The sequence below is a fragment of the Desmodus rotundus genome, chromosome 7 (assembly GCF_022682495.2).
Source record: "Desmodus rotundus isolate HL8 chromosome 7, HLdesRot8A.1, whole genome shotgun sequence".
NCBI lineage: Eukaryota > Metazoa > Chordata > Mammalia > Chiroptera > Phyllostomidae > Desmodus > Desmodus rotundus.
This window is the reverse complement of record NC_071393.1, coordinates 91,884,113-91,904,678: the sequence shown is the minus strand read 5'-3', so window position 1 is coordinate 91,904,678 and position 20,566 is coordinate 91,884,113. Positions and strand designations below refer to the sequence as shown.

General features: G+C 35.1%; 1 protein-coding gene across 4 annotated transcripts in view; it reads left to right on the top strand.

The window, feature by feature from the left end:
• Positions 1 to 20,566, top strand: part of VPS13C (vacuolar protein sorting 13 homolog C) — a 176,262-nt gene that overhangs the window by 12,565 nt on the left and 143,131 nt on the right. For 2 of the 4 annotated variants that reach the window (XM_053928698.2, XM_053928699.2), the window contains exons 3-6: positions 1,403 to 1,445; positions 4,480 to 4,575; positions 5,969 to 6,070; positions 12,479 to 12,541. In XM_053928698.2, coding sequence (XP_053784673.1) covers positions 1,403 to 1,445; positions 4,480 to 4,575; positions 5,969 to 6,070; positions 12,479 to 12,541 — 304 coding nt within the window. The remainder of the gene's footprint in view (positions 1 to 1,402; positions 1,446 to 4,479; positions 4,576 to 5,968; positions 6,071 to 12,478; positions 12,542 to 20,566) is intronic. The other 2 variants (XM_053928696.2, XM_053928697.2) reach the window with 1 other exon arrangement.

Below are 20,566 nucleotides of genomic sequence, written 5' to 3'. Positions count from 1 at the left end.
TCCCAGGGAGGCTGATTTGGGATATTGAAGATGCTAGGAGTAGGACTTTGTCACAAGGAGTAGTAACATTTAATTTTGTTAAAAAGTTTGACATAGTGGAAAGGGCATGGACCTTGAAGTCTGGAAGATTTGGGTTTGAGTGGTAGCTCCACCTTTTACCAGCTCTGTGTCTTTTGACAAGTTTCTTAAGTTATTTGAGCATTAGTTTAATCATCTTTTAAGTGGAGTTAATAATACAAAGCAATATAATATCGCTGCCTTTGTGGCTTGAAAAAGATGAGAGGTAGAGTCTGGCAAGTAGTGGGCATTCAAAATATTTAAATTTTCTTTCCCTCTCTATATAGGGTGCTACAACTTTTAAACATCTCAAAATTTAGAACTTGATTCTATTGCCAGAGATGGGAATAAAGCTTATTTTTCTCTATTTATTTTATTATATTTATATTTTTTTCTCTATTTATTTTAGAAGGAAATAAGTGTAAATAGAGTTGCGGTGACAGGATGCGTATTTAACCCGCATAGAATTGTTATGAACTCGGTGTTAATTGTTGTCTAAAGTACTGCATTTCATTCACCAGGTTTTGATAGTACCAGTATGCACTAAGGTGCACCTGACAGAAAGGCTACTCTGATTGGTTCAATTTTTAATAATTCTAAAGACTCAAGTGATCACCGTGAATATCAGTTACTGTTTAGTACTCCGTGCATAAAAAAGTTATACTTTATAGTGGTTTGGAATCTAGAAAGTGAAAGTTTATTATTATTGATCGGTAATTATCACTAATCTACAGTAGATGCTAATTTGGTTACTAATATGTTGGGAATCTGCCTTTTCTTTAAAGATTGTTTTGTTTATTCATTTACTAAATACTATTTGAGAAATAATTTTTTAGTTACTGTTTTCAACCTATTTACGGGAAGGAACTCTTCCTTTTCCTGTTCTAGTATTTCAGATAAATGGTGTTCACCTATTACTTTAAAAGTTTATGGGATTTCCATCTGGCTTGGTTTGGTTTATTAAAACAACCAGTTCACCTAATTACTTTCTGGTTTTTGTGTGCGTACATTTTTAAAGTATATTTTATTGATTATGCTATTACAGTTGTCCCATTCCCCCCCTTACTCCCCCTCTGCCCTGCATCCCCTCTGTGAACTTTTTTTTTATTGTTCCTATTTATAATGTTGCTTTTCTCATGAATTCTTTCTTCAAAGTCAAAGTTTAAGTTAATAAAAACTCTTTGTTTTGGCTATAAAACATCCTTTATGAGTTATTTAAATATAGAAAATTTGTTTCATGTTTTTCCTTAGGGATGATTGTGTATTTAAGTGATGAGACAGAGGTGATTTTGAGGGAAGGGCTAAGAATTCAAGATGTCCTTGAAACTTTTTTTTCCTTCTGCAGAGTGAATTGGATGTTCCTTTTAAAGTCAAGGCTGGACAAATTGGTAAGTACTTCAGTCTCAATTTGAGTTATTTTTAGTCCTTTTAGTTTTTATTTTTCCTGTGTTATTTAATTTAAAATACCTTTTTTATCTTGAATAAAAAAATGTGAGAGTTTTTTTGACTTATTTTGACTAGAACTTTTGTAGTTCTGAACCTAATGTGTATAGTGTATAGTACATATAAACTTCAAAGTTTTTGACAGTAGGGTGGAGACTACCGTCCAAAATGGAAGGATATTTGAACTGCAGTGATACCTTTCAGGGTTCGATTCCACTGTACAAATAATTGCAAAATTGGTATGCATATTTTGTGCTTTTTCTTTGTATGTGAAAGTAGCATATTCTGGTAAATAAAATTTAAGTGTAGCTTATTTTTCTCATGTTTTATTCAACCATTTCACTTGATATATTATGCAGCAATGTGGTATGGAGGATATGTTTTGGTAAGTAGAAAGTCTTTCTTTGCAGCTAAACTCTTATACTAAGATCATCCATAACTGAGCATACATTTCTCGAAGAAATTTTTCAGTAGTAAATTTAATCTGTGAAGTCCACTTGTTCATACTACCTGATTTTTACTTTTTAAAAAATACAAACTTTAACTCTAGATGACATACTGTTATATTAGAATTTTCACTTATGCCACCATCGTCCTTTCCACTTTGACTTCCCTGCTACTTCACCATGTCACTTTCCTTCTTCATATGTCATTGTATTCAAGGAAGGCTTGGCTTTCACTACTCTGGCATCTCTTAACAATTACTCGAATACTTCAGTTCGAGTCCAGTTTTTATCACTTATATCTGTTCATTTTAATATAAAGTAACACTTTCATGTTCTTGTCTCTCTCTTTTAAATTCTTATTTATTGACTAAAGAAAGAGAGAGGGTAATATAACTAGGTGAAGAGTAATATAGCTAGGTGAGTTTCAGTGGAATTCAGGATAATGAAGGATGAGAGGATAATGGCTTAGGGTAAATGGACAGAAGAATAGAGAGCAGACAATCCCTTTTTGGTATGCTAGTTAAAAGGGTGTTTTCTACTTTTTCAGTCTTATGCTCACCTAGAAGGTAATCAAATCAGTCTTTTAGTAGTTTATGAGATAATTATACATATATATATATAGTATCTGCTATAAATATAGTTGGTACTCACTGTGAATGAAGCCACCAGACTTAGGCCCTGACCAATATGGCTCAGTTGGTTAGCTGTTGTCCTACAAAGTGAAAGGTCCCTGGTTCAATTCCCCGTCAGGGCACATCTGGGTTGTGGGTTTGTTTCCTGATTAGGGTGCATAGGAGAGGCAACCAATTGATGTTTCTCTCTCACATTGATGTTTCTCTCTCTCTCTTTCTCTTTCCCTTCCCCACTGTCTAAAAATAAAAAAATTAAAAAAAAAAGAAACTCAGTAGGTTTAAAAGTTGAAGAAAAATAAAAAATAGAGAAGTAATTTGAGCTTTTAACCCTGGGAATAGATTCCCAGGTAAAACTGGCTTGCCTGCATAAGCCATCCAGGTGAATCAAAATGTTCTTACTTACACTGCATTATTTCTCCTTAAGCTTGTTACACTGTTGAACAATTCTTTGAACTTTGAGCATCTTTATTTAAAACTGCCAGTGATTCTGGTGGTGTAAGTAGCTTAGTCATTCACATACTAGCCTGATCTGGTTGAATCAGAATTATTTATTTCTCTGAAGTGTCTTGATCAAAAACAAGAGAATTAGGGCTTTTTAGGGTTGTTATTTTAAAAATTGTGGTAAGAGAAGGTGTTTGGTTTCAGAACATGGAAAATTTTGGGTATTAGAAAAGGTTTGGATAGAATTGCTCTGGCATTGCTGGGGACAGATCAGGACATTGGCTGCTTGGAGACCCCGAAAGAGGGTATACTAGAGATTGGGAAATGAGTAGAGAAGGGGGTGGGGGATGCCATGAAAGATGGTGAAAGGCTTAATAGAAGCACTTTTATGCACAACCATGGACATCGATGATAATACGGGGATTGGCTGGGGGAGGGGAGAAGGTGGGCCTGGGGGGAGGTAGGGAAAAGGAGAAAAAGCAGGAGCAACTGTAACATCACAAAAAGTAAAAATAAAAATAAAAGAAAGGAATGTGGAAAAATACCAAAGACAGATTTTGCCCATTTTAAAATTTAGCTGAGAGTGTGCTCTTTTTGTCTTCTCCCTACTGCTCTGCATAGCCTTTCCCCACAAAACCCCAAACTTGGCTTAGTGACAGTTAGAGCCAAAGTTCATCTATATTATGAGTAAAAAATTTTTGCAGGCTAGTCTCTGAAGGATCTGATAATAATACCATTCATTGTTTCTAAGAGAGAAAATGTGTTCTTTCTAGTGATTTGTAAGTAGAAATTTGGAATATAATTTGTCTGAACTGTCTGTAACTCATAATGTTAATCATAAAACAGCATACCTTGCCTTTAGAGCTGGCCTCATCCAATTGTAGCAATAGGCATACTATCAAAGTCCTTCCCCTCCTCCCCTCCTTTTTTTTTTTGGTACTCTGTTGCTGCTTCAGTTCCTGGGATCTAGTGCAGATACTATTTTACATTTGAGCTGTAGAGATGTACTTACTGATGTGTATAGATGAGCATACACAGCATTCAGATCATCATCTAGCTGTTGGATGAGGAGAGTACCGATTCAGGTTCCCGCATCCTCACCGATGACCTGGGTGGTCTTAGGCAAGTAATTTAACCTCTCTGGGACTGAGTTCCCTTTTTTTTTAAGAACTGAAGTAATAGCTGCCTTATTCTTCTTACAATTTGGGAATATAAATAAAATAATAGTTATCAAAAATTTTGAAAAGTATAAAGCACAATGTGAATAGTCACTTCTAATAGTAATATAATATGGAAAAGATGTTTGTAAACTTTAGTGTTGAATTTTTTCATTTTTTTCTAAGTGATAAACTATATGCATGACCAGTTTCCTTATACTTTTTCTTTTAATGGAAAGTGAGAAATGTGTATCTTTTTGCACAGCCAGATAGGAGTTTAAGGTTGAAATTATGTTTCTGCAGATAAATTAACTTTGAAGATTCCTTGGAAGAACCTTTATGGAGAAGCAGTTGTTGCAACCCTAGAGGGATTATACCTGCTTGTCGTTCCTGGAGCAAGTATGTTACTTTAGGCTGTAACCATTTAGTGCCATCACAGGGAAACTGAATGTTACATGGGTTAACTATTTATTATGTCTAGCAAAATAGAAGATAATTTAAATAAACAAATCATATACATACATAGGCATGTGTCTACAACATGTATATTTTACATATATACCCACATATATATCATCACATTTGTATATAAAATAGTTTTATGTTGGTGGAAAAAATAATTTCAACCATTTTTTAAATTTATTCTGTTCTGTATGAATAATTATTTTTTAACTAAGGCTTCCTACTAAGTTAAGATACATTAGGCAGATTTACAATGGGGGAATGAAATGAAGTAAAGTAAGGTTTTAAAAATGTACTGATGTGCTAATCTACAGGTTTCAATATTGAAAAATTTTCCGCATTATGTTTCTTCTGATTTTGAGTGATACTCTCTCAAAAATGTATGCAAAATAGGTAATTTTTAATTATAAATTATAGTATTTTAATTTTAATGAATGTCTTAAAACTGTGATGTTTATTTAAGTAATACCTTTCATCACTAATATTTTTTTCAGTTGTAAGAACAATATAATGTTAAGGAAAGTTTGGGTATTTTAGGGAAAAACTTTATTTTTTCAATCATAAAACAAACAATTTTTCTTTCTCCGTTTTGCTTTATAGTCTTTACCATATACATACTTGATTTGATCTAGCATTTATCCCATTATATGTTCAACATGGAACTGGCTTTTTTACTTTATGTGTTTTGATATGTTTCAGTTTTTATGGTGACAGTTTTGAAAGGCTGTGATATTCCACTGTGGGCTGCCCACTGTTTTTGCTATTACAGTGGATATTATAACTGCCTCCTTTGTACAGATATCTTCTTTATTCTTTGAAGTTATTTCCTTAGGATACATTATCAGAAATGAGATTACTAGAAAAAAAGGATATGTATATTCATGATTGTTGATACGTATTCTTAAATTACTTTCTAACAGTATTTTTATCTGTACTGATACGAGCTGATATTGGATATTTCATATTTTTTGTAGTTACTCAAAATTTTACCACTCATATATAACTGGACGTATTCTGATGTATTTTCTGCTCTCCCTGTTTCTCCCTTTTACTTTTATACTCACTCTTTTCTTTACTTATCCTTTTTAATATGTTTTTCTCCCTTTGAATTCCTTTCTTCCCTTCTTTCCTTTTTGATATGAGCTTTGTAAAGAAATAGAAATCACTTATTGTTTAAACTTTTTGTAAAACTAATCTAAAAAATGCAATTTTTTTTTTGACTTAACAGAAAATGACATGTTACATACACACAATTATGAGGCTGACTGAACTTTTCTTATTTATTTATTAACTACATTTCTTTATTTGTGAATTAACTGTATACTTTTAGGTATTAAATATGATGCTGAAAAGGAAGAAAAGTCTTTGCAGGATATTAAACAGAAAGAGCTGTCACGAATTGAAGAAGCCCTTCAAAAAGCAGCAGAGAAAGGTACATAAGTTTATGTTTTAGATAAACGTAGATATACCTGTATTTTAGATACATTCAGTGCACTGTTAACAGGAAGCGTTTATAAACCTTCATAAACTGTAGTTCCAAAGAAAGAATCTTTTTTTAGAATTATATCTCAAAACATTGATGAGAAATATGTTAATGACTCACATTAAGGAATTGTTGCCTTTCTCTGTGATTGTTTCTCTTGTTGCTAAGGCATTTCTCTTCGGTCTCTCAAAATGTATGACAAATGTTGAGTAGAAATGACAGAAATATTTAGATATAGTAAGGTTTCTTTTGTAGCTTAAGCTGCTGATATCTAATTGAATCAAAAAGAAATCTGTCTTTAAATAGCTTGCTCATTAAAATTCTTTTTTTTGATATATTTATTGATTATGCTATTACAGTTGTCCCATTTCCGCCCCTTCACTCCACTCCATCCTGCCCACCCCCTCCCTCCCACATTCCCCCCTATAGTTCATGTCCATGGGTCATACTTATAAGTTCTTTGGCTTCTACATTTCCTACACTATTCTTACCCTCCCTCTGTCTATTTTCCACCTATCATTTATGCTCCTTATTCTCTGTACCTTTCCCCCCTCTCTCCCCCTCCCAATCCCCTATTGATAACCCTCCATGTGATCTCCATTTCTGTGGTTCTGTTTCTGTTCTAGTTGTTTGCTTAGTTTTCTTTTCTTTTGGTTTTAGGTGTGGTTGTTAATAACTGTGAGTTTGCTGTCATTTTTACTGTTCATATTTTTTATCTTCTTTTTCGTAGATAAGTCCCTTTAACATTTCATATAATAATGGCTTGGTGATGATGAACTCCTTTAACTTGACCTTATCTGAGAAGCACTTTATCTTCCCTTCCATTCTAAATGATAGCTTTGCTGGATACAGTAATCTTGGATGTAGGCCCTTGCCTTTCAGGACTTGGAATACTTCTTGCCAGCCCCTTCTTGCCTGTAAGGTCTCTTTTGAGAAATCAGCTGACAGTCTTATGGGAACCCCGTTGTAGGTAACTGTGTCCTTTTGTCTTGCTGCTTCTAAGATTCTCTCCTTATCTTTAATCTTGGGTAATGTAATTATGATGTGCCTTGGTGTGTTCCTCCTTGGGTCCAGCTTCTTTGGGACTCTCTGAGCTTCCTGGACCTCCTGGAAGTCTATTTCCTTTGCCAGACTGGGGAAGTTCTGCTTCATTATTTGTTCAAATAAGTTTTCAATTTTTTGTTCTTCCTCTTCTCCTTCTGGCACCCCTATAATTCGGATGTTGGAACGTTTCAAGATGTCCTGGAGGTTCCTAAGCCTTTCCTCTTTTTCTGAATTCTTGTTTCTTCATTCTTTTCTGGTTGGATGTTTCCTTCTTCCTTCTGGTCCACACCATTGATTTGAGTCCCAGTTTCCTTCACATCACTATTGGTTCCCTGTACATTTTCCTTTGTTTCTCTTGGCATAGCCTTTGTTTTTTCATCTGGTTTTCGAACAAATTCAAGCAATTCTGTGAGCATCTTAATAACCAGTGTTTTGAACTGTGCATCCGATAGGTTGGCTATCTCTTCCTCACTTAGTTGTATTTTTTCTGGAGCTTTGAAGTGTTCTGTCACTTGGGCCTTTTTTTGTTCGTTTTTTTTTTTTTTTTTTTTTGTCTTGGCGAGTCTCTTACTTAAAGGGGCGGAGCCTTAGGTGTTTCTGGGGCGGGGTAACGCTGGTTGCTGGGCTGTGATGCTGTATGTAGGGGAGGGGCTGAGAGGGAGCAATGGCGCCTGCTCTACTCTCCACCAGATTTCAGTCACTCGCTGTGCTACCCACAATCAAATTGGGCCCCTCTGGTGCTGGTTCCCGAGTGGGTGGGCTTGTGCACGCCCTAGGCCCCCGTGGGTCTCTCCAACGACCTCTCCTGTGAGGCTGGGAGTCTTTCCTGCTGCTGCCCCAACCCCCATGTGCATTTTCAATCAGAGGTTTGAGGCTTTATTTCCCCCTCGCTGGAGCCCTGGGTTGCATGGTCTGCTTCGCTCCCCGCAGTTCTTCCCAGTTTATCTATGTGCGAATGTGGGGCCGCAGGGTGCTACCCGCCGCTCTGCCTGCCCGTTCTCCCCGTTCTCCACCACGCGGAGTCCGGCCCTCTGGGTTTATCTGTGCGCGAATGTGGGGCTGCGGGGTCTGCTAGTGGTCAGACTGCCTGAACCGTTTGTCCCACACTCCGCCAGTCTCGGTCCCGCCACAGCCACGCGAGTCCTCTCCACCCCGGTGCCCATCTCTGCCCCTCCTACCGGTCTGGATGAATGTTTCTTTTTTATCAACTTGGTGTCGGACTTCCTTGCCGTTTGATTTTCTGTCAGTTCTGGTTGTGCGAGGAGGCGCAGTGTGTCCACCTACGCCGCCATCTTGGTTCTCTCCTCATTAAAATTCCTTATGATACTAATTCCTTTTGCCCCAAGGATTTTCTGTTAAGTAGAATTATTTATTATTTTACACAAAATTACTAAAATACATATAATATGGAGTTGCTCTTAATGGAAGAAATTTTTAAAAGACTAAAAATATTTTTCCTTTTTTCATACTTAAGCATATTTTGTATTTTTGTTAAGATTTTATTTATTTTTAGAGAGAGGGGAAAGGAGGGAGAAAGACAGAGAAAGAAACATCGATGTGAGAGAGAAACATTGATCGGTTGTCTCGCTCATGCCTCCAACATGGGACCGGGCCTGCAACTGAGCCATGCACCCTGACTGGGAATTGAACCACCGACCCTTTGGTTTGTGGGACAGTGCCCTACCCACTGAGCCACACCAGTCAGGGCAGCATATTTTGTATTTCTGCTAAGCTCAAGAATCTATATTTTCATGTAAAGCTTTCTTCTATTCCTTTTATGTGCCAGATAAAGGAAGGTGGGAATGGTTTTATATTATGACAGTTCAGTATAATTATTTCTTTTTATTCACTTTTAGTTAATTAGCATATGTGGAAATAGTATTATAAAAATGAGGAGAAAAACTTGAAGAGCACTAGAATTTAACGTTTTCCTTGATACAGTTTGGATTAAATGTATTTTCTTGACACACACATATTCATCAATAGTTACTTTCACATATACTTAGATATACTGATACAACAATTTATTTGATATATATCATGAAGTTATATTTTTCTCTTTTGAGAAACAAACCCCAAAAGCCCTCTGTTTTGGGGGAGGGGGATGGAAATAAGAGATTACTTAAAAAATATTGTAATGTTTCTAAACACTAAAGAAACCTGTAAGAAACAGCATGGTATAGTAGTCTTATTTTAGTAGTTGACAGCTTAATTGACAAAACTATACCTGTTACACATTTTGTGTTGAGTATGTATGACATTTTTATTCCTGGGTCTTCAGTGCTTAGAAAATTTACATGTTTGGGTCTGGCAGAGATGCAAGTATGGATTATTTGATATTACTATAGGGGATGAACATTTGTAGTATTAAATTTATATCAATAGAACTATGAGGCTTATATAATATATAATAATTACACTGTAGCTTGGATGATAAAAATTAAGTTTTGAGGAGAGAGAACTAAGATTCAGAAAGTGAAACACAGTTTTAACATTATTAGATTTGTCAGAAAAGTGTTTTGAGTAGATAGAAGAGATGAATTTAGAATTGGGGAAATACGTTGATAGAGATTGTTAAGAAATATAGTTAGTTATCTTGACTGAATATAAATATTGTTTTCTAGTTTGTATGAATAGGGGTCATCTCCTTTAACACAATATTATTCACATGAATGATAGAAGACAACGTTGGCCTTTGAGGTGCTTTGCATTTCACCATTATTAATAGTTATTACTTAATCATCATACTTTGTTTATTTTTCAGACTTACTATTTTCCCAAATACTTTTTGATTTTAAAAGCACAAAAGCACCATCATACATGTATAGAGATTCATGTGAGAAGAGGAAGTGATTCAGTTCTAAGCAGCAGATGATAAAATGAAAACAAAGGCCTTATGCTGATATGCTCTAAAAAACCCTTTTAATAATTTGTTTCATTTGGTAAAACAATGCTGCCCACCATCATGTGGGGAAAAAAGAAAATTGAAATATAACTATGAGTTCATTTCTAGAGAATTTGTGTACTTGTAAAAATAAACTTGATGTTTTTCTCCTTTCATTTCATTGTAGTAAGTTTATTTTCCATGAAAGTCTATTTTAAAGTAAAAGATTAAATTCCTTGTGAGGCCAAAGGATTCTCAAATACTATAGATTGTGTATTTAAACCCTTAAATTTATCAAGGTAATATACACACACACTTTATAATCAAACAGTTTTGCCAAAAAGACTTCCAATGGAAAATGTCAGTCCCTTGTTCCACCCTTCTCTACGCTTTAGACACACTCCTTAGAGAGACTCATCATTTTAGAAATGCTAACATTCTGCCCTTATCCCATTTACTAACGTAAGACATTACCTGGGATTTCCTATGGTAGTCAAGGGGTTTACCTCTTTCACCATGTCCTTCCACCCTCAATTTCCTTCCCTGTTTCTTCATAATATAGTTCTGTCATAATTTTTGGCCAATTACTAGTAAAAACTTACAGTATTATGACAGTATAATTATTGTTCATTGCCTAGGTCAAATGATGGACTATGATTATATTTCCTTTCTTATGCAATCTTGTTTTTTTTTTCATTTGTGAATGCTTCTTTTTCTATTTGCTTAGTCTTCTGTGTAAAGTTGTAATTCTTTTCATGTGTTATTTGAAATCTGTTATATGACTGTCATCTTTCCCAGTTGCCCAAACCCATTTATTGCTTTCCTCCCCTGTTCCCCTTATTCTCATGGAGATCTTCAGTTGAATTGATTGTTTTTTTAGTCCTGCTACACAGTTGTTATCCTGGGACTGGTCTTCTTTGATCTTCCTTGTTTAATTAGTTGTTTTCTGGGTCTCTTGCCTTTTGTTCCTTTGTTTTGATAGAAAATATCTAATAGTGTTTAAGAAAGGATGCACTGGATGTAATTTTTAAAAACCCTTTCAAAATTTTATTTTGTATTTGTATTTTACTTCCACACCTGCTTGATTTGGCTGGAGATAGAATCCTAGTTTTAAAAGTAGAATTTTGAAAGCAGTGCCTTTTAGGTACTTTTAGGTACTGTAAGCCTTATAGGAACTTGTGAGAGGTCTGATGCAAATGTGCTCGACACATTGTTGGAAACATAAAAATTAGAAAATCCCTGAGTCCTACTGTCTATGACCTTATATTTTAGGGGGGGAAATGAGACGTGTATAATAATAAACAGGAGAAGATGTTGAGTCCCATCAAAGAAATACAGATAGAGTGTTAAGGAGTTCAGAATGGGCATAGGTTTAGCCAAGGCGATCAGCACAGACACCAAAGGTATATGTTTCAGCAGCGTCTAAAGGATGAGTATGCAGAAAGGAGAAGAGGGCATTCTAGGCAGACAGGTCAGTGATGGTGGAGAAGTATAGAGCATGTATGGGAACAGCTAGGAATTTGGGAATTTGCTAGAGTGTAGTTAGAGGTAAGTTAGAAAACTGTTTAGGTCAATTTTAAACTATTTGAATGCCATGATGATGATAATGACAATGATAGCAGCTACCATTTATTGAGCACTTACTGTTTGCCAGTCATTCTTCAAAATGCTGTATAGAAGTTGACTCATTTAACAATCATAACTCTGTGGTATAAAAGCTGTTATTATTCCCATTTAATATTTGAGAAAAGCTGAAAGTTAAGTAACTTGTCCTATGTCACACAGCAAGAATTGATGGACATTCATGTAGCCCATGGGAGAGTCAGTAACTTCCCTTTGCTTTCTTTAAAAATCCCAGGCGTGATGTGATGAGAGCTGTTTGAGGAAGGTTAAACCTGCTGTGTCTAGGCTGGATTTGGGGCGGGGGAATGGGAGATGATACTATCTAGTCATCATTAACCAGGATGGATAGAAAGGATTCAGATGAGACAAAAGTAAGGTGAGTTCATTTCAGCTAACTCTAAAATGAGTATAAATATGAAAGTTATATTTCATTCTGAAAATGGACAAAGCGGTAGTCAAAAGGGGAACGAAAATAGCAGACTTGCTCTGTTTGAAAATGTGTCAAATAATTTAATGAGACATTAGCCATAATTGATATTTGTCTGCCTTGCTTAATTTGAAATTATTACAATTTTAGTTACTGAGAATTTTTGTTTTAATATTATGAAAATAGCTTTTATGTTGAAATAATAAAAATGGTGTCATTGAATGTTACCTTAGAAATAAATCACTTTGGTGCCACTGAATTTTGCTTGTTCTGTTACATTTCTAAGTCTTTGAATTAAGTTTAGACATGTTTTACATGTGAAATTAAAGGTGTCATTTAAAGGCTTTGCATTTTGGTTATTGCTGCCATGCGGATGCAGGCGCACATTCAGGGGAGTTCATATATGGCTTGGAAAACTTTGTTTACAAGGACGTCAAGCCTGGTGGGTATGCATGGTTAATTATATTTAACTATATAAAAATTATATTCCTATCCATGCTTGTGCTTGTAATGGAGTCCATCTGATGACATGCCACCGTTTTAGAAAATATGGAAATGTAATTCATGTTTTTCTCCTTTCCCATCATTTCTTTTTCCTGCCTTCTGCAGTCATTTATTCATTCACTGTACATTTAGTGCTGTGATCGTGCTGAAGGTTCATGGGGTAGGACAAACACAATCCACTGCTCTTGTGGAGAAGCTTACAATTTGATCTATGGATAACTTTCCTTTTAAGAAAATTCTATGACTTTTTTATTGAATTATTGATATGATTGACATACTACATTCTATTAGTTTCAGGTGTACAACGTAATGATTTGACATTTGTGTACACTGCAAAGTTATCACCACAGCAAGTCCAGCCACCATCCGTTGCCTTAGGAAGTTACAAAAATTTTATTTTTCTTGTGAAAACAACTTTCAACACTTACTTTCTTAGCAACTTTTAAATTTGCTGTGTGGCATCATTGACTATAGTCACCATGCTGTACATTATGTCCCCGTGACTTATTTATATCTGGAAGTTTGTACCTCGATCTCCTTCACCCATTTCATCCCCCAGCCTCCCTTCCATGTGGCAGCCAGCACAGTTCTCTGTATCTTTGAGTTTTTTGTTATTTTATTTATTTATTTTTTAAGATTTCACATATAAATGAAATCATATTGTATTTATCTTTCTCTGTCTGATTTTTTTCCCTTAGCAAAATCCCCTCAAGGTCCATCCATGTTGTTGCAAATTGCAAGATTTCTTTCTTTTTTTTTTTTTTTGGCCGATTAGTATCCCATTGTTTATATATACCACATTTTTTCTATCAATTCACCCACTGATGGACATTTAGGTTGTTCCCATGCCTTGGCTGTTGTAAATAACACTGCAGCAAAATGGGGTGTACATATCTCTTCAAATTAGTGCTTTTGTTTTTTTTTCACTGAATATCCAGAAGTGGAATTGCTGGGTCTTGTGGCAGTTCTGGTTTTTCTTTTTCAAGGAACCTTCATACTTTCCCATAGTGGCTGCACCAATTTGCCTTCTGACCGACTGTGCCTGAGGGTTCCCTTTTCCACACACTTTTGCCAACACTTGTTATTTCTTGTTCTTTTGATAACTCATTCTGATATGTGTGAGACGATACCTCATGGTGGTTTGCTTTGCGTTTTCCTGGTGATTAGTGATGTGGAACACGTTTGCATGTGCATATTGGCCATCTGTAATTCTTGTTTGGAAAAGTGTGTCTTCAGATCCCCTGCCCGTTTTTCATTATTGAGCTGTATGATAAGTTCTTCATATATTTTGAAGAACTTAAGTCCATAAGCATGGAACATCTTCCATTATTTGTGTCTTCAATTTCTTTCATCAGTGTTTTACAGTTTTCATTGTGCAGGTCTTTCACCTCCTTAGTTAAATTTTTTCCTAGGTATTGTATTGTTTTTGATGCAATTGTAAACAAGATTTTTTAATTTGTCTTTCAGGTAGTTCATTATTAGTGTTTGCAAACACAACAGATTTTTACATGTTGATTTTGTATCCTGTAACTTTACTAAATTTATTTATTCTAACAGTTTTTTGGTGGAGTCTTTAAGGGTTTCCTTTTTTTATTTTTAATAATGTAAAGTATTATCATTTTTTAAAAAGATTTTATTTATTTATTTTTAGAGAGAGGGGAGGGGAAGGAGAAAGAGAGGGAGAGGAACATCAATGTGTGGTTGCCTCTCACATGCCCCCCACTGGGGACCTGGCCTGCAACCCAGGCATGTGCTCTAGACCGGGAATTGAACCGGTGGCCCTTTGGTTCACAGGCCTGTGCTCAATCCACTGAGCTATGCTAGCCAGGGCTAAGGGTTTTCTCTATATAAAAACATGTCATGAGCAGTTAGTGAGTTTGACTTTTATCTTTTCAATATGGATGCCTTTATCTCTTTGTCATGCCTAATTGCTGTGTCTAGGACTTCCAATACTGTGTTGAATGAGTGGTGAAAGTGGGTGTCCTTGTCTTGTCCCTGGTCTTAAGGGAAAAGCTTTAAGCTTTTCACCATTGAGTGTGATATCTGTGGGCATGTTATATATGGCCTTTATTATGTTGAGATATGTTCTGTCTATATCCAGTTTATTGATTTATTTTGTATGTTCAAGTATTTTATTCATATTTCATTTTACATAAATGGAATACCATAAACACATGTGTGCCTAGCTTTCCTCATTTAATAGGCACAGCAAGGGGGAGGGTAGAGGTGGGGGAGGGAGGTGGGACTGGCTGGGGTGGGGTGGAGGGAAGGGGAGAAAATGCAATTTATTGATTTTTTTATAAATCATAAATGGGTGTGGAACTTGTCAAATGCTTTTTCTGCATCTGTTGGAGTGATCATATGATTTTTATCCTTCATTTTGTTAAGACGATTGATTTTGTGGATGTTGAACCGTCCTTGTGTGATTTTATAATTCCCACTCAATAATGGTGTATTATCCTTTTAATGTATTGTTGAATTTGGTTTGTTACTACCTTGCTGAGGATATTTCTTGCTGAGGATATTTATATCTATGTTTGTTAGGGATATTGGTCTGTAATTTTTTTTTCTTTCTGTGGTGTCTGTCTGGTTTTGGTATCAGGGTAATGCTGGCTTTATAAAATGTGTTTGGGAGCATACCTCCTTTTTAAGTTTTTTTAAAGAGTTCAAGTAGGATAGGTATTAAAATCTGCTTTGAATATTTGGTAGAATTCACCATGAAGCCATCTGGTCCTGGACTGTAGTTTGTTGGGAGTTTTTTAATTATTGATTCAAGTTCCTTACTAATAACTGGTCTATTCAGACTTTCTCTTTGTTTATGATTTTGTTTTGGAAGGTTGTATGTTTTAGCATGGAGATACTTATGGCTCATTGTCCAGTTTTGTTGGTTATCATTGAACCACCTTTCTGTAGTCTGCCATGGGCAATGTTATCTGATCCTACTAGGAGTAACCTGCCCCCAAGATACAAATGAATTTCAGTGGTCCATTTAAATATGCAACAAAATCATTGGATAGCACTGTTAAAAAAGGCGAACTTATAAAGGTTACTATGAATGAAAATCTAATTATTTCAGAGTTTCTTGTTTTTTCAAGAAAGATGTTAGCCTGGGTGAAAAACTAGAGTTGGAATGTTGATGATTCTGAAATGAAAATAATTTTATTGATGATATTTTTATTCAGTTGGCTAGAACTTAATGTGTACTTTATGATCCTTTCATCATTTTACTTTCTAAATATATATTCCTTCTTATTTGATGTCATTTCTTTAAATTGTAGAACCATGGTTCTCAAAAAGTCAAACTATTTCCATAATAATACTAAGGCATTATTTGATTTTTTCACTGTGTTGACTTTGGTGCTGATGGTACAAAGGGAATATTGAGTAAAATAGCTGGCTGCCTTAGCACGAATCACCGCAGTGGTCCCAAATAGTGCTCCTAGCCATTATATTTCTGACTCCCATGTGCTCACAGTAAAAAACAAAATAAAACTAAACAAAAAAACCCCAATTTCACTTACAAATGCCATTGATAGAGTAGGAAAATTTTAATAAACTTCAGCTCTCGAGTACATGATTCTTCAATATGTCATGTGACAAAAGAGGAAGTGTAAGATAAGTGTCTTAAGGAAAGCACTTGGTAGTTATTTGTCTTGCTACCTGAACCAGTTGCTTTTTTCAAGGAGAACCATTTCACTTGGAAGAGTGACTGACATTGGGTGTTTGGAAGATACTTCAAAAAAACAAGTTCATGGTAAACAACTGGCAGTATTTGTTGCCATGATAAGATTAGAGCTTTTGAGCAAAAATTAGAATTATTAGGAAACTTGTACTTGCCACCATAAGCTTGACAGCTTCCTAGTACTTCAAGACTTTTCTGATGAGATTGCTAGTGATATTAAAAAATGTGATTTTTGATATTAAATAATGAAATGACTCAACATTTGGAAGATCTGCATAGTTAATCGAAGTAATGTTTCCATATTACCAAGGCATGATAAAAATTTAGGAATGTGTAAAAGTCCATTTAAAGTGCAAAGTGATTTTAATTTGGATGAAAAATTTATTAATAGACTTTTCAGATCACAGATGAAATCAACCTTTAAGAAACAACCACTTGTTGAGTTTGGGTGTAGTATTCATAATTACATGAAAAAATGCTTCTCCCTTTTACTATTATATATCTGTAGTGAAATCATATTTTCTTCATATGCTTCAATCTAAACAACATAACAGATCAAAGACAGAAATGTATATGCAAATCCAGCTGTTTTTCACTAAGCTAGACATTAAAGAGATTTGTAGGAATCTAAAACCATGTCATTTTTCTCATTATAACTTTTTGTTTGGAAAACATTTATTTTTCATAAATATATGTTATCTATACTGTCGAGTAATGGTTTTTTTAATGAGTTAATAAATAAACATTTAAAACATTTCTTAGTTTTGACTTCCATTATAGAATTATCAGTAGTTTTAATCCATACCAATAAAAAGATGTTTATGGTTCTCAAATTTTATGTGTGCTAAAGGGGCCCCGAGACCAAAATATTTGAAACTATTGACCAAAATATTAGAGAGTGATTGGGAATCATACACTTATTATTCATCAGATTAAATAGACTCTTTCTCTAAAGAAGTGTGTAATACTCAGATTAGATTTTGAAACTATATGGACAGAATAAACATGGTGAGACCAAAGGTGGAACACAGCACTAGAACAAATGTGAGATCAGAAATACAATAGGGAGGTCAGGTGAGAAGAATGAGTTATGGGAGAATCTAAACCCATTCAGCTGAACCTCTATCTCTAAAAGCTGTTCTAGACAAGTGGGGTGATTTTTAACGTTACTCTGGCTTTTCCTTCTTGTTTCTTTCCAAATGGTATTTCTTTGAGAACTCAATCTTTTTCTAAATGTTATAATTATGAGTGACAAAGATTTAGGGATCATCACTATGCAAGAAATACTGGTAATAGCAAAGTCCACATTCTGTTATATATTTTTTAAATGTTTTCTTCTTGAAACTCAGGTGTTTAAAAGAAGATTTGATACCTAGCCTTCTCAAACTCTTTCAAAAAATAGAAGAAGGGGTGATACTTACTAATACATTTTATGATGCCACCAAGTAACCTGGATAACCAAAACCTTGCAAGAACACCACACAGACCAATATGTCTGAATAATACAGATGCAGAAATCCTAAACAAAATATGAGCACATGAAATACAACAATACATTAAAAAAATACTATATCACGATCAAGTGGGGTTCGTTCCTGGGGCACAAGGATGGTTCAACATACACAAATTGATCAGTGTAATGTGCCACATTATCAAAACAAAGGATATAAATCATATGGTCTTATCAATAGATGCAGAAAAAGCATTTGATAAGATATAATATCCATTTATGAATAAAATACTGAATAATATGGTTATAGAAGGAAAGTACCTCAACATAATAATGGCCATCTATGACAAACTCTCAGCCAGTTTTATACTCAGGCGTGAAAAACTGAAAGCTTTTCCTCTAAAATCAGGAACAAAGATGCCCACTCTCACCAGTGTATTCAGCATAGTCTGGAAGTCCTAGCCAGAGCAAACAGGCAAGAGAAAGGAAGAAAAGTCATCCAATTGGGAAGGAAGGAGTAAAAGTGTCACTGACATTATCCTTTATATAGAAAACCCTAAAGCCCCCCCCTCCCAATACTATTAGAAGCAATAAACAAATTCAGTGAAGTTGCAAGATACAAAGTCAATGTACAAAAATACACTGCTTTCTTTTATGCTAACAATGAAACTTCAGAAATAGAAATGAAGAAAATTCCTTTTGCAATTGCAACCAAAAGAATAAAATAACCTAGGAATAAACTTAACAAAGGATGTGAAGAACCTATATACTGAAAACTACAAAGCATTATTAAAAGAGATTGAAAAAGACATGAAATGGAAAGATGTTCCATGTTCATGGATTGGAAGAATTAGCATAGTTAAAATGTCCATATTACTGAAAGCAGTATACAGATTTAATGCAGTCCCCATCAAAATCCCAAAGTCATATTTTAAAGAAATAGATCAAAAAATGATCAGATTTGTGTGGAACTACAAAAGATCCTGAAGAGCCAAAGCAATCCAAAGCAATCAAGAAAAAAGAACAAAGTGAGAGGTATCATGCTACCTGACTTTAGATTATAATACAGAGCTATGATAATCAAAACAGCATGGTATTGGCAGAAAAATAGACACACAGGCCAATGGAACAGAATTGAGAGCCTAGAAATAAAATGTATATGGGCAAATAATGTTTGACAAAGGAGCCAAAACCATACAATGGAGAAAAGAAAACCTCTTCAATACATGATGCTGGGAAAATTGTAAGGCTACATGCAAAAGAATGAAACTAGATTGCAGTTTGTCCCGATTTATGAATTATTTCTAAGTGGATCAAAGACCTAGATAAAAGATCTGGAACAGTAAGTTACATAGAGGAAAACATGGGCACTAAACTTAATGGACCTTGGTTGTAGATAACATTTTATGAATTTGACCCCACAGGGAAGGGAAGTAAAAGCCAAAATAAATGAATGAGACTATATCAAACTAAAAAGCTTCTGTACAGCAAAAGAAAACAACAACAAAACAAAAGGCCAATTGACTGGCAGATAATATTTGCAAACAACAACTCTGACGAGGGTTAATATCCAAAATATATAAAGAACTCATACTACTGAACCTCAAACAAACCATCTAATTAAAAAACAGGCAGAAGATCTGAACAGATACCTCTTCCAAGAAGGCATAGAAACAAGACAGGTTATAACAAGTGTTGGAGAGGTTGCGGAGGAAAAGGAACCATCATTCACTGTTGGTGGGAATGTAGACTGGTACAGCTGCTGTGGAAAACAGTATGGTTGTTCCTAAAAAAACTAAGAACAGAGTTAGCATATGGCCCAGCAATCCCTCTTCTGGGTGTCTACCTGAAAAACTTGAAAACACTTATTTGCAAAAATAGTGCGCCTGTATATTCATTGCAGCTTTATTCATGGTGGCCAAGACATGGAGACAACCAAAGTGTCCTTTGATAGAGGATTGGATGAAGAAGATGTTGTACAATATATACTATGTAATTCTACTCGGCCATAAGAAAAGAGGAAGTACTGCCATTAGTGACCACATGGGTGGACCTTGAGAATATTATGCTAAGTGAAATAAGTCAGAAAAGCCAAGAACTGTATGATTTCACTCATATGTGGGATGTAAAACTGAAACTCATAGACACAACACTATGGTGGTTACCAGAGGGAAGGGAGTTGGGGGTAGCAAAGGATATAGGGGACCAAATGTATGATGACAGGAGAGTTGACTTTCATTGGTGGGAACATAATGCAGTCGGCAGATCATGTATCATAGAAATGTGCATTTGAAACCTATATAATCCTATTAACCAATGTCATCCCAATAAATTTAGTAAAAAAAAAGCCTCAGGCTTTTATTCTAGAATCCAGGATTTTGTTCTTAGTTTTTGTAATAGGAGGGCTATTTGCTTTAAAATATCAAGGAAGAACAAATTTAAAAATCCAAGCAACTTTTGTGTATATTCTTTTAAATACATGTAACATTAAGTGGACTTACATATTTTATTATAATCAGATGTGCATTTTTTCTCATCTATTTGAACAGTTATATGCTCTGTGCCCAGATACTATGATAAACTCTGTCCTTATGAAGCCTGTGGGCACCACAGTTGTGCAAACACTCCAAGTACAGTGCAACCACTACTTAATAGAAGTCTAGTGAAGGAGTAGCTGGCCTGGAGCTGCTTGGAACTGCTTGGAATAGTCAGAGGCTTCACATAGGCATTATTGCTGGACCTGAGATTTGTAAGCTTCCTGGGAATTTGCCTAGTGATCAGGGAGGGCACAGGGAATGACACATGTAGAGACATTAGGCATTGGAAAGTTT